This window comes from Myxine glutinosa, chromosome 14 (genome assembly GCF_964187855.1).
Source record: "Myxine glutinosa chromosome 14, kmMyxGlut1.1, whole genome shotgun sequence".
NCBI lineage: Eukaryota > Metazoa > Chordata > Myxini > Myxiniformes > Myxinidae > Myxine > Myxine glutinosa.
In genome coordinates, this window is record NC_136274.1 from 30,276,500 (window position 1) to 30,291,340 (window position 14,841).

The 14,841-nt window shown below is 47.0% G+C and overlaps 1 protein-coding gene across 1 annotated transcript in view; it reads right to left on the minus strand.

The window, feature by feature from the left end:
• Window positions 1-3,708: 3,708 nt before the first annotated feature.
• SF3A1 (splicing factor 3a subunit 1) overlaps window positions 3,709-14,841 on the minus strand; it is a 59,628-nt gene continuing 48,495 nt past the window's right edge. Inside the window, exons 6-16 of the mRNA XM_068104476.2 lie at window positions 10,019-10,169; window positions 9,527-9,801; window positions 8,953-9,067; window positions 8,486-8,671; window positions 6,639-6,760; window positions 6,224-6,484; window positions 5,882-6,080; window positions 5,617-5,762; window positions 5,401-5,502; window positions 5,220-5,291; window positions 3,709-5,109 (exon numbers count right to left, since the gene is read on the minus strand). Of these exons, the coding sequence (XP_067960577.2) occupies window positions 5,008-5,109; window positions 5,220-5,291; window positions 5,401-5,502; window positions 5,617-5,762; window positions 5,882-6,080; window positions 6,224-6,484; window positions 6,639-6,760; window positions 8,486-8,671; window positions 8,953-9,067; window positions 9,527-9,801; window positions 10,019-10,169 (1,731 nt within the window). The 3' untranslated portion in view covers window positions 3,709-5,007. The remainder of the gene's footprint in view (window positions 5,110-5,219; window positions 5,292-5,400; window positions 5,503-5,616; window positions 5,763-5,881; window positions 6,081-6,223; window positions 6,485-6,638; window positions 6,761-8,485; window positions 8,672-8,952; window positions 9,068-9,526; window positions 9,802-10,018; window positions 10,170-14,841) is intronic.

Below are 14,841 nucleotides of genomic sequence, written 5' to 3' on the forward strand. Positions count from 1 at the left end.
AAAAACATTTTTTTTTTAAATAAAAAAAAACGTTCTGCATGGGTGTCACTCTTACCCTGAAAGCTTTGTCTCAATCGACATGTGGTTACTGAGAAAAACGAGGTTTAGCCCGTACGGGCGGACGGACGTATGGACGGAAGTACAACCCGAAAACATAATGCATCTGGCCACCTTCGGGGGCGGAGGCATAAAAAATAATGGACTCTGTCTTTCTCATCTGAGAAGGTGGAAAGTGTCTAGCAATCCTAGACACAGATTGCACAACAGGTATCAGCGTACATGTCCTAAAAACAAGCTCTGCTGCACTTGTACATCCTCTTTCTGCTCTGCTCACCTGATCATTAGCTCTAGATCACCTTTTGTCCACTTAGAAGTCAGCAACAACATTAGTGCAGTACAAAAACATGCTGCAAAAACAGATCCTCCTCTTAAATTCACGCCTATTAGCTTACTTTCAACTGTAAGCGAAATCATGTAATCCATTGTTCCTTTTCTCCCACTCTGATCTTAATCAGTTCGGAATGGATTCAGACCCCGTCACTCCACCTTTGACATGCTGTTTCAACAGATGGAGACCTTCAATCTCCGACATAAGACCAGGGCTGTCTCTCTGCACACCTCAAGCATTTGAGTCTGGCTGCCCACCTTGCTCTCCAAATTTTCTGCCTATGGTGTCCAAGACCACCTCTTCTCATAGTTATTTGTGTTCCTCCACTGTCATAGTCAGCACGTAGCTCTCAACAGATGTTCTCATCTCCTCTCCCTGTTTGTGCGCCCCAAGGCCGTGCTTTATGCCTACTCCTGTTCCTTGTATTCATCACCGATCTTCCCAATTTTCCAGAAAATCCTGCTCATTTCTTTGCCGATGGATGACAACCCTCTGCCATAGTATCTCTCATCTTTCCACCTCTTCCCTCTCTGCAGACCTGGATAAAATCAGGAGGTATTCCAACACTTGCAATATCCTTCAACCCTCAAGCTCACTCCATCTCCAAGAGTCCAACAGCACTCTCTGGCAAACCTTCCAACCTACTTCCTCAACAGACCTCTTGAAGAAGTCACTCAAATTATTGACTATTTAGACTCACCATCAGCAATGATCTTTCTTGGTCAAACCTTGTCCATGTTGGCCCCCAAAGAATGCCACCAACTGGGCATCTTCTATCATGCAATGTCTTTCTTTGGCAAATGTGAACCTATATTTACTCACAAGGCCTTCATCCACACCTCAAAAGAGTAAGTACTACTTTCTCCTTTGACCTTGCACTTCTTGATGCCATGGAAAACAAAGCCATCAAAATCATTGCAATCTCCCACGATTAAACTGAGTCTCTGGCCTTGTTAGAGATGGACTTAAGTATAGCTGAATTAACCATAGATGATGATTTGTGTGAATTTCTGTATACACTGGTAAATCCTGTTATTCTCACATCGCAGATAGCTTGGTGGCCTCTGTCTTTTACCTCAGTTAGAGGTCCTCAATACCAGTCATGATATCAGGGCCATCTCTCTGGACATATCTTGAGCTTTCATTAGTCTGGTATCCTGCCTTACTCTTCAAACTGTCTGCCTATGGAATCCAAGGCCAATTCCACTCTCGGATTACTGACTTCCTCCAGTCTCGGAGGCAATAGGTGACTCTCAATGGAACCCTTTCTGCTCCTCTCCGTGTCAAGGCTGGATGGAGTACCCCAAGGCAGTGTTCTTGGCCCCATCTTATAATCTTTATCAATGATCTCTCTGACTCTCCGGGAAATCCTCTTTATTTATTTACTGATGACTTCACTCTCGGCTGTGACATCCCCCATCCTTCTGACAGACAGACAGCAGCCTCTTCCCTCACCTCAGATCTTGACAAAAATGACAAACTGGTGAAACACTTGGAACATGCCTTTCCCTCCTGATAAACCACACACACATACACAATGTGTCTCTCTGTGTCTCTCTGTGTCTCTCTCTGTATCTGTGTCTCTCTCTGTATCTGTGTCTCTCTCTGTGTCTGTGTCTCTCTCTGTGCCTGTGTCTCTCTCTGTGCCTGTGTCTCTCTCTGTGCCTGTGTCTCTCTCTGTGCCTGTGTCTCTCTCTGTGCCTGTGTCTCTCTCTGTGTCTGTGTCTCTCTCTGTGTCTGTGTCTCTCTCTGTGTCTGTGTCTCTCTCTGTGTCTGTGTCTCTCTCTGTGTCTGTGTCTCTCTCTCTGTGTCTGTGTCTCTCTCTCTGTGTCTGTGTCTCTCTCTGTGTCTGTGTCTCTCTCTGTGTCTGTGTCTCTCTCTGTGTCTGTGTCTCTCTGTGTCTGTGTCTCTCTGTGTCTGTGTCTCTGTGTCTGTGTCTCTGTGTCTGTGTCTCTCTGTGTCTGTGTCTCTCTGTGTCTGTGTCTCTCTGTGTCTGTGTCTCTCTGTGTCTGTGTCTCTCTGTGTCTGTGTCTCTCTGTGTCTGTGTCTCTCTGTGTCTGTGTCTCTCTGTGTCTGTGTCTCTCTGTGTCTGTGTCTCTCTGTGTCTGTGTCTCTCTGTGTCTGTGTCTCTCTGTGTCTGTGTCTCTCTGTGTCTGTGTCTCTCTGTGTCTGTGTCTCTCTGTGTCTGTGTCTCTCTGTGTCTGTGTCTCTCTGTGTCTGTGTCTCTCTGTGTCTGTGTCTCTCTGTGTTTGTGTCTCTCTGTGTCTGTGTCTCTCTGTGTCTGTGTCTCTCTGTGTCTGTGTCTCTCTGTGTCTGTGTCTCTCTGTGTCTGTGTCTCTCTGTGTCTGTGTCTCTCTGTGTCTGTGTCTCTCTGTGTCTGTGTCTCTCTGTGTCTGTGTCTCTCTGTGTCTGTGTCTCTCTGTGTCTGTGTCTCTCTGTGTCTGTGTCTCTCTGTGTCTGTGTCTCTCTGTGTCTGTGTCTCTCTGTGTCTGTGTCTCTCTGTGTCTGTGTCTCTCTGTGTCTGTGTCTCTCTGTGTCTGTGTCTCTCTGTGTCTGTGTCTCTCTGTGTCTGTGTCTCTCTGTGTCTGTGTCTCTCTGTGTCTGTGTCTCTCTGTGTCTGTGTCTCTCTGTGTCTGTGTCTCTCTGTGTCTGTGTCTCTCTGTGTCTGTGTCTCTCTGTGTCTGTGTCTCTCTGTGTCTGTGTCTCTCTGTGTCTGTGTCTCTCTGTGTCTGTGTCTCTCTGTGTCTGTGTCTCTCTGTGTCTGTGTCTCTCTGTGTCTGTGTCTCTCTGTGTCTGTGTCTCTCTGTGTCTGTGTCTCTCTGTGTCTGTGTCTCTCTGTGTCTGTGTCTCTCTGTGTCTGTGTCTTTCTGTGTCTGTGTCTTTCTGTGTCTGTGTCTTTCTGTGTCTGTGTCTTTCTGTGTCTGTGTCTCTCTGTGTTTGTGTCGCTCTGTGTCTGTGTCTCTCTGTCTCTCTCTCTCTCTCTGTCTCTCTCTCTCTCTCTGCAACTCTCCCATCTACTTTCTCAACAACCCTCTCGAAGAGGTTCAGTCACTCAAACTCTGGGACCTTACTGTCAACCATGACCTCTCTTGGGCAAGCCACATTTCAAAGTTGGCCTCCAAAGCCAGACATGACATGGGCATGACAGACGCGAGACGGCGTAGAAAGCATGAGCGGCGGCAAGGGTGTTGCGATAATCAGCCCAGGTGCTAGGCGGATGACTGGTGGCATAGACGGCCATGGTAGTAGTGGAACGCTCTGCATCATTGGTGGTCGTGACACTGCCAAAGGTACAAAACAATTTATACATCACAATACTCGACCTTTTCACTGGTTTTATTTAAAAGAAAACTTGTGAAGCTTGCATCTACCTTAAAAAAAAAATTAACAAAGAAATTACAATTGCAGCAAAAACTTTTCGATAACTGCAGTGGGTGATAATCAAATGAAAGTAAGTGTCTGTGTCGGTACATTTCGGTACATTTCATTTCGGTACATTTCGGAATCGGTACATTTCAAATATAAACAAGTCAGAAGGAGGAAAGAACCAACAGTGGGAAAGCATTTGCACCAGAATGATGGTTGTTTGGGTGGAGTGCAAGAAGTTCGGCGACATGATTCCGAGAGAGGCCTCAAGTACAACTGAGAGATAACAATAGTTAACAATGTGTGGATTTCTGTATGCACTGGTAAATCCTTTTTCTCCAAAGGCATCGGCTTCGGCATTAGGACTATTCCACGCCAACAATAACCGCACAAAACAAGCAGTGAGATTGCAGAAAAAAAACAAAACAATAGAAAACAAGACAACAATGAATGAATGAATGATCGTTTTAAGGCCATTTTCCCCGCTAGAGCGGGGGTTAGCCTTGCGGGCCCCATGACAATCATGGTTCCCTGTTTGAGGCAATGTTTTTATGGCCGGATGCCCTTCCTGACGCCAACCCATAATCGCCTCTTATGATGCGCAGGGACACAGTGTACCTATTCTAAACCGGGGTACACACCGGGATCATTCATCCCAGCAAGCTGGTACTCAATTTGCCGACCTCGGAAGGATGACAGGCTGAGTCAACCCCCCTGGCGTTAATTCAGCGATCGACCGGGATTCAAACCCAGGATCCTAGGATCCCAAGACGGCACCCCAACCGCTAAGCCAACACCAGAAAACAAGACAACATCAAATCGAAAACCTTTTCAGGGTATATAGGTTACGGTTGATCTGAAAATATGAGCGATCTACAGACTTGAACAGAGACCTTCACTGTTGATGCCTTATGAAAGCAGAAGGGAGAATAAACTTTATTTCGATTAATTGCGGAACTACCTCCACCTCAATATACTGTACCTTTCAGGAGACATTTTTGAATATGGATACATCTCTCCCACAATCAAAGTCCGAATTTCAGTACACAAAAAACTGCCTATCCAAACATGAGCATCTTACTTTATTTCACAACAAACTCATCAACCCACTGACCTTTTTGTTTTTCTTCTTTTTTAATACAAGAATGACCATGCTGGTAAATATGCTACGATCGAGCCATGTGACGAGGCCTGAAATAACCGCAGAATATGGACAACTGAAGTGAAACACCAAACACCAACCAGAGACTGCCTCACTTCTTGCGCCCGCCCCGCTCCTTCAGAGCCAAATGGACCACCGAGCCCTGGTTCATGTTGTAGAATGCCAAAGAGTTCGAATCCTTGATGAAAATACCCTGTGGGAAAATGAACCAAGCCAAAAGGAAGTGACAATCTTGCACCATGAACGCATCGCCATGGAGGCAGTGAGCAAACAAAGGTGGCAAATAGAAAAACGTTTCCATACCTCGTACTGTAGCTTCTGCTTTCCAGCCGGCATCCCGGTTGTTTCATGGATTTTAGCCTTGATGACGGATACCTGCAGAGGTCAAAAGCAAGGAAATAAATAGGTGGTGTGGGAAAGTTAGAATGAGCAGAAATTAAAACTCAACACAAATTCCTACATAAAAAGGTCTATGGTCACAGACCTGATCGGTGAGAGGCAGGGTGAACGTCAGAGTCTGTCCACCCAACTTCCATTCTGACTTGTCCTGCATGGTCGGCACCTGCACCTTGAAAGTGACTGGGCCCTACAAGGCAAGGGGATGGGGGAAAATCCAAACATTCATACAGTTTTTCTTTATTTTTACCTCATAGCTGGCACTCAAAGAAGGAGACCACCTGTAGTAGGTCCTTGCCTTTACCTTGGCCTGACGTAGGAACTCCTCTTCTGGTATCAGGTTATCTTCAGACTTGAGTTTCTTTGCAGCAGGTTCATCCTCCGATGGGAGTGGGGGTCGAGTGCCAGGGATGGTAGGCATACCAGGTCCTGGCTGCCCAGACACAAACACTGCCAAAGGTACAAAACAAATTACATATCACAATACTCAACCATTACTTTGACAAGTCAACGACGTGCTAGATTAAAGCACGATCCAAGAGAACAACCGGTACCGTGCCCACACATACCCATAGGTGGTGGGCGCACAGCCATTCCAGGAGGTGGCATGGGCATGACGGAGATGCGAGATGGCGTAGAAAGCATGGGTGGTGGCAAGGGTGTTGCGATAATTGGCCCAGGTGCTAGGCGGATGACTGGTGGCATAGATGGCCGTGGTAGTAGTGGAATGCTCTGCATCATTGGTGGTCGTGACACTGGCAAAGTAACCTGAGGGCCCCGAGGGTAATATAATTAAAAAACAAAATTATGAACTTAAAGTCAGATCTTACTTGGTGGGAGAGGGGTGTGTGTGTGTGTGTGTGTGCGTGTATGAGAAATAATCGAACACACGACAATCTTTATACACATACCTGCATAGACCGAGCCATGGAAGGTGGCATAGGTGATGGAAGAGAGCTCAAGATGGACAAAGAAGGCTTATTGATCAGAGGCATGGAGATGGAGGGAAGCGTTGTCGAAGGCTTGCTGGGTCCAATCTTGTCCTTGCCTTCCTCATCACCAACAAGTCCTTTGGCCTTGTGTATGGCCTCGATCTGCTCCTGCAGTGAAATGCTGGCCTGTGCAGCCTGCTGAGTGCGTGCCATGCTGCCAGTGTGTCCATCCCACGTCACCTATAGACAGAACCACAGGAATGTGGTTGGCAAGTGATGTGAGACTATTTCCACCAATCTTGAATAGTCATCAGAAAGTATTACCATGGTCTGAGTGGTTTTGTCAGCCCCAGTGACATGATATTCACATGAAAGACAAATACACAAACCCCACCTTGTCTTCTGGCTTTTCAATCTCTTCTTCACCAATCTTCTTGCCAATAGCAGTTTCTTCAACACCAAAAATGTCCGTTCTGCGTTCTGCAAGCTGCTTCAAGCTGCTCTCGATGTCACGGCCTGGGAGAGAAAGAAAAATACAAATTGGTGATGTGCAGCAGCCGATGTATGGTATTGTTTGTAACTGGAATGGGGAGGTGTTTGGCCCTAGAAAGGACACTAAGTGTGTGTAAAGTTATATTCACAAAAACAACACACACACACACACACACACACACACACACACACACACACACACACACACACACACACACACACACACACACACACACACACACACACACACACACACACACACACACACACACACACACACACACACACACACACCCCCCCCCCCCCCCCAGCGATTAAGACCACTGGGTGACGAATGACCGATCGTTTTTACCCCCGAGGTGAACTCAGAATTGTTGGCGGTTATTTTTATGGCACATGCGGGACGGAAGGCAGCGAAGTGCTTACCTGAACGAAAGCACACAGGATTATTTCCGAACCCACAACGAATAAACAACACAACAAATTAAAAATGCCACAATAATGATTTAATAAAAATGAATGCAAGGCAAAATAAATGTTGAAGTGAACTAATTGCAATTCCTACTTTGAGGATCCTCCATCAGACACAAATACAAACACACAGGGGAATGATAAAGTAAAATAAATGTTCTTTTTAATATCGTGCAGCCACTTGGCTGGTCCCAACGAGTTATTTTGTAAAGGTGACGGCCGGCGATGGTCTGGTCCCAATGCCTCCCGCGCCGGAGCACCCAAAATGGAGCCGGCCGACGACGGCAACGCGCACAGAGCCGTGAAAACGGCCCTCTTTTGCTCTCTCTCTCTGTCCCTCCCCCGAATGGCACAGCCTTCAGTCCACCACGGGCCCAGCTGTCTCCAAAACCTCCTTCAATAGCTGCCACCACAGCCAAGAGCTCCTTGCTCTCAAAAGTGCACACCAAAAACTAGATCAGCACACAAACAGAGAAAGATGGCGCTCCCTCCTGCTCGAGCATACCACAAGCAAACTACTGAGAGAGAGCCAAGAGACGTGGCTCTTCTTCCTCTTGCTCGAAGCTTCTCTCAGGACGTCACACTGTCCAATGGCCGAGCTCCAGAGGATCCCCCATGTCTCCTTGACCAATGACGAAACTCAGGGCGTGGCCTGCCGGTTACGATCTTTTGGAGGTGGGATTTAGTTGCTGACTTGCAGGGGGATGGTTGTTGTTATTGTTGTTGTTGTTGTAACGGTGGTTATTATTGTCGGCCTTGTAAATGTAAAAACGTCAGGAAAGCAAGAAAGGGAAACCACATACAGGGGAAACTAGCCTTAATCCCTAACTAGTTAACACACCTTCACTCCTTGTGTGAAGACACAAACAATCTTAAGCTCCAGGTTCCCTACCTAAATACATCAAGATGTCTCCTACTCGTCCATGATCCATGCTATAGCTATACAATCCTATCTTTACTATGGTATTCCATCATCTACCCCCACAAACATAACAATACTTTGAGCCCTGGGACGGCTCTGTTCCACCTTCTGAATCCCACATATGGAAACAGCAACCAAACACACACTTGGTGTCTTTTTCTAGGGACAACCATTATTCAAAGAAAGATGTAAGGATGGTTTCACATGCTCATTTATTGTGACCATCCCTACCTTGTTTACAGACCTTTTGGAGTAATATCCCTATATCCTTTTGCATTTTTACCTCCTCCACCAAAAGGTAGAGAGCAAGTCGTTTGTGTTTCAAGTAGTTAAAAACGATAGAATTGGGATTTTACCTTGAGCGAACACTTCCTCCTCGTTCTGCTTCTCACGCAAGCTTCGCTCCCGCTCCTGGATCCAGTGTGGGTCCAGCAGACCAATTCGCATGTGCTCCTGAATCTTGCCAGCCGGGATGCGCTCGCCCGTGATCGGTGACACAAAGAACTTGTCCACGGGAGGTGCAGGAACCACTGGCCGAGATGCTGCGGCACAATGAGATCGAGAGGGAAGGGGAAATTAGTTTCTCCAAGAAAATGTTCCAGTAGGTCCTGGATGTCCTAGCAATTATAAGCTCGATTCATTTTTCCTATGCTTTCACTCATCTTGCAGAAAAAAGTGACAAGCAATCCTTCAAAAGACCACAAGTGAAGCCTGTTCAACAAACACGACACTTAGCACAAATGTAGAATAAAAACCACACAGACTTGCAACAAATAAACAAATACAACCATCCTGTTTGGCGAATTGACCAAAGAAATGTTACCTTTAGGGTCATAGTCCTTGCGAATTACAACCTGGTCGGGTGTCGGTGGTAAAGGTGCCGGAAGAGAATCATTCCTTGACACAGCTGCTACTTCTTCCTCTTCTTCATCAGATCCCTATATGGAAGAGGGCAGCAAATAGAGCGAATGAGGAAGCTTCTTCAAGACAGCTGTTCACCAGTATCTCAGATCAGTCCCCCCCCCCCCCCCCCCCCAACCAAAACCATGAACCTTTTTACCCCCATTAAGTCTCCCTCGCCACCCCACATCCTCAAGTCCACCTCTTTCCAAATTTCTAGTTTTTTTCCTACCCCTCCCCCACCCCCATTTTTTTTCCTACCCCTCCCCCAGCCTCCCTCTATTTTGTCCTTCAATCCTGGGGTTCGCGTTTCTCCCCTCTTTCTACTGTTCCTTTTGTTATGTTGTGTCCTCATCCATTCAGTGTTCTAGCTCTTCCACGTGCCTTGATTTTGCATACAAGCCCCCCCCCCCCCCCCGCCCTCAAAAAAGAAAAGGAAATGTAACTGCTCACCTACCATAGCTACGTACACTCACAAATCATCAAGATGCCCTCACCTCATCCATATCCTGGATCTGGTTGTCCTGGTCAGTCGGTGGCTGGGCTGGACGAGCAGCTGGAGTGGGACCATCCTTCTTTCCAACTGGCTCTTTGGTCTTTTCTTTGTCACCTCCTTCATCATTTTCCCCATCACCATCTTCCTCTTCCTCCATCTCGTCTTCAGACTCTACTTCCATCTCCACCTCCTCACTCTCGCCAAACTTCTCATATCGTTCTTGGGCAAGGATGCGTGCCCCCAGCTCATCGGGAGTGGTTGGGGGTGGGAAATGGCCTGATGAGTCATAAGAAAAGAGGTTAGATGGAAAACAAAAAACATGTAGAAAAGCTATAAATATATAATCAAAATTCACTCTGTTTCACTATTTTAATGAAATATTGCATTTTATTTTCCTTTGTTTTTTGCTTTGTCACTGCCAAACGTTTCTTGCAGTCATCCTTACTGTTTGGAAAATGGAGAGGTTCTTCCACTGGCCTCATCAGACACCCACCTTGCTCATGAGGCTGGAAGTCGACAGTCTCCACAACAACAAAGTCATGCCAATCGATCTGCGCAAAGGCTACACGCTCCTTCTCACGCTCTTCTTCTTCCTTCTTGCGCTCACGCTCCTGAAACTTCAACCATTCAACACGATACCTCACCTGCAAAACCAAGGAACAAGAAAAGCATTATTTTTTATATACATGATCGAGGCTCATGGAAGTGCTGGGAAAAAGGGAGTGCTTGGGAATGGGACCATTTTGGGTAGAAGAGATCATGAGTATGGATGGGGGATGACCTGAGGTCGCGGTGAACAGCTGTCTTGAAGACCTGGGCGGAAGTATGGAACTGAACAGACTGGAGGTGTTGGTTCCATAGGTGAGAGAAAAGAGGAACAAATGAGTGGAGATGAGCAGAGCTTGAATTTTAGGAGTTTAACAACAAGATGGTTACTTGCAGACTATGTGTGGCATCTTGTGTGACAGAGACTAAGCCACGAGAGGGCAGAGAGTGGAAGACCAGAAAGGAGGCGGGAGAAGACAGAGAGACCACCGACCTGTCTAAGATGTGAAAGTGATATGCCCATACACTCAGCTTCATCACAGGAGATTCCAATGATCTTGAAGGCCTCTGTTTCCACGGCATCAGGCTGAGCAAGATGTGAGGCAGGGGAGACAGCCCAGCGGGTAGAGCAGTACTGCATCAAGCTGCAAATGAAGGCCTTGTAGGTTGTTAAGCGTTCAGACTGGCAAAGGAAAGACCTTGCACACTGAAGGATGCCCAGTATGGCTTTAAAGGCCTCCTTGGAAATATTGTCTGCCCAAGAAAGATCATGGCTGCTGGTGAGGCCCAAAAGTTTGAGTGACTTAACTTCTTCAAGTACATCAGTATCTACTTTGCATCAGATTTCAGAATAACTTAACCTAAATCCACACAGTCAATCCTCCAACCCCAATACACGATAGTATTCATCGACAGAGGAAAACTTTCACATTTTACAAATTATTTTTGCTATCTTTTAAGTATTCAAGAAGAAAAAGCCTTTATGATAAAATGTTCCCAATATTATATGTGCTATCCTCCCAACATTCACAGGACACCCCTTTCTAAATACTGCACATGAATTGTACACATGTGCTATCAGTTTTGCATTACAGTGAATGATCTCGAAAGAAAGTATAAATCAGGGAACAATCACATTGCTCAGTTCCACTCAGAAGGCGTTAATAAAGTTAGAATGAGGAATGATAACTCACTATGGAAAAGGAGGTGGGCACCTCTCATCAGGACGATTTCAAACATCGTATGAATCCCCAAATCAAACGGTATGGGAAACATCTTCACGAGGACAAAAATTTGCAGTACCATCAACCGGAACCACGGTTGATCTGGAATCTGGAAGACTATCGCAAAATCACCTTAAGGCAGGAGAGCCCACTGCGAGAGACTAGATACTATTTTTTGACACGAACCGAGTGGGAAATCACCAGGTTCTCCTTTTAACAGACAAGCTTCAGTAGAGTTTGTCAGGTTCGATTCTGTGCAGGAATACCAAGTAGCTGCACAAACGCATTTGATCACTGAACAGGAGTTTTCTCTACAACAGATAATTTGAGCTACTGCTGTCACTGCTACAATGTGTAGCCCCAGATAGACCAGAAAATGTCACCACACTCGGTGACATTGTGGTTAAAGTGCCTCCTCAGAGTCTCAGAGTTTATATTCTGACTATGGCCGAGTCATACCAAAGAGCAGACATGGCTGCTTCTTTGCTCGATGCCCCTTGCATTAGTATCCCATATGGCGGGATTTGGGGTGGGGAGGGGGGGTGTGGGGGGGAGGAGGGCAGGGCGAGATTTCTCCTTATAATGCCTGGCTAACTGCAGAGGGAAACGGAGGTCACAATACAGTATTGCTGGCACACCTAGATCTAGATCTATCGCACATCTAGATCAGCTTCCGTTTCGTCCATCTCACTACAAGGTGCTAGATGTCGCAGCGGTACCGTAGTTTGCCTGCCGTCGTACACCACTTTCCCAAAGGTCACCGGCTGTGTTTGCCTGGTCATGCTATTCATTGTCGTCGAAAGTCTGCGCCTACGTGCAACAGCTACTTAGTAAGCCGTAAAACCAATACAAATAAAAATAGAAAAAAACTGGAAAGCATCTAAACATGCAAGCAGGGAAAATAAAGAAACACAGTGTTGTAAAATCAGAGCCAGAGACCTCTCGCAAGAAAGGAGGCTTTAATGCAATCGACCTGGTGCATCTAAATCATAACACAATAATCATAACATTAGTCTACATGATACAAGGAAAGCATTGCAATATATTTTAAGTGAAGCAAACTACTACTAAACAACAAATCCTTACCCAGCTCTCATAGAATCATACATTCGAGTATGACCCTCTCCCACTCTCACAGTTGGTTACATATGCAATAACGCCCATCTCCACAGGGACCACCCCAACCAGACAGTAATGTGTATCAAGCCAACATCTGGCTTAATGTCGACTTTTCATCACATTCTCCCTGTCTTAAGAATACAACTAATAGGAATAATCAAAACAGAAACGAGTCGGAGGTTGACACAGTCGGCCGCCGCGAGTGCAGTACACACTGTCGTCCCCATAGCACCCGGCGCTAGGCATAGACCGCTCGCCGTCACCCGGCAATCTCCTATCAGAACTGGACGAGTCCACGGCCTGAGGCAAGGGAGACATGATTTCGTACTGCGAGGCAGCGTCACCTCCCGTAGCCTCGGCAGGGCTCGAGTCGGGCAGGACGGGGGTAGTCGAGTCAGCTTCCGTTTCGCCCATCCCACCACAAGGTGCTAGATGCCGCAGCGGCACCATAGTTTGCCTGCCGTCGGCCAATTGAACATGCGCATATTGCAGATTCGCTTCCAGTTTGTCTACCCGGTCAGCAAGCGGCTCATATTTGCTTTGACGAACCATGCGTTTTAGAAGTGCAGGTCCAGGCTCAGCTAGCCATGAGGGTAAGGGATGAGCACTGGAACCGTGACGTTGGTATCGGAAGAGTCTCTCATGAGGAGTGGCATTAGTGGAGGTGCACAGCAGGGAACGGATCGCATGCAATTCCTCCGGAAGCACCCGTTCCCACATGGTCGGGGCTAAGCTGCGGGTACGCAAAGCCATCATGACAGCTCTCCAGATAACACCGTTGTATTTTTCAATTTGTCCGTTCCCTCGGGGGTTACAGGCGGTGGTATGACTGGAGGCGATGCCACACTCAAGGAGAAATCACTTAAGCTCCCGAGACATAAAAGCAGTCCCACGGTCACTGTGTATGAAAGCAGGATATCCGAACATCAGTAACAGCTGCCTAAAGCAACGGATCACTGTCAGGGAAGACGTGTCAGCACATGGAACGGAAATCTCGAGTACTCGTCCACTATAGTCAGCATGTACCGATTACCGGGCAGAGGCCCCATGGAATCGACATTCAGGCGCTCTCGTGGTTTACCGACGTGTATGAGAGCACCAGCCGGCGGTGGGTACTCTCATACAACAACAACAACAACAACATGCATTTTAAGGGAAAATGGCCTTAAAATGCATGTTGTTGTTGTTGTTGTTGTTGTTGTATGAGAGTACCCACCGCCGGCTGGTAGAAACTCGGTTTTAGTTCCGCGTAAACCCTGCAGGTCTTGCATAACTGTCGTATCTCCTCCACGGAGAAAGGTAAGTTGTTACACCTAACAAAGTGAACCATCCGCGTCACGTCAGGGTGACAGAGCGCCGCATGGATATTACGCAGGTCACCAACGGTCATCCCCATGCAGACAGGCCTTGACAGCACATCAGCAGCAAGGTTGTGCATACCCGGCCTGTACTTAATTTCAAAGCGATAGTCAGCCAGTTCTATGCACCAACGAGCAATCTTCTCGTTCTTTATCTTTTGAGAATGCTTCCCGTCATACATGAACGAGACAGACTGTTGATCAGTTATGACGGTGAATGGCTGTCCGAGAAGGAGGTGTCTCCACCTGCGGATCTATTCAACCATGGTGTACGCCTCTTTATCTATAGAGGAATGACGCCGCTCGCCATCAGTCAGCGTCCTTGAGAAAAATGCCACAGGCCAGCCACCCTGACTCAGTGTCGCTGCGATTGCGCAATCGGACGCATCTGTTTCTACCACGAAAGGAATTGTCTCATCGATTGAAGTCACGACCGAGCTGGCGACGTCTCCCTTTAGTTGTTGAAATGCCGTCAGCGTGGCCAAGGGCAAAGGGAATGTTTTACATTCCATGAGCGGTCTTATCTTCTCTGAGAAGCGTGGGACCCACATGCTGTAATTGGTGAATAGTCCCATTGTGCGTCTTAAAGTCGCACGGTCAATGGGAGGGGCAAGGTCGAGTAGGGCGTGGAGGCGTGCGGGATTGGGCCTCATCTCCCCTCCAGACACCGTGTACCCCAACAGATGTATGGTTCCCACAGAATAGCTACATTTCGATTAATTGAAGGTCAGTTGGTATTTACGAGCCACTTCCAAAAACCAACGCAAGTTCGAGTCGTGGTCCTTTTGATTACAGCCGCAAATGGTCACGTTATCAACGTAGACTAATACATCTTCCACTTGTTCCTTTGCCAAAATCTCGTCTATGGCTCTGTGGAAACACGCAACTCTGTTCGTAACTCCGAACGGGATTCTACGGAATTGATTCAACCGCTGGCCTGACTCGAAAGCCGTGTAAGGTCGGTCGGCAGCGCGTATCGAAATCTGATGATACGCACTTTTTAGGTCGAGCGTACTGAAGACTCTATACTTAGATACTGCCCGAACCAAGGCGAACCATGTCCTCCATTT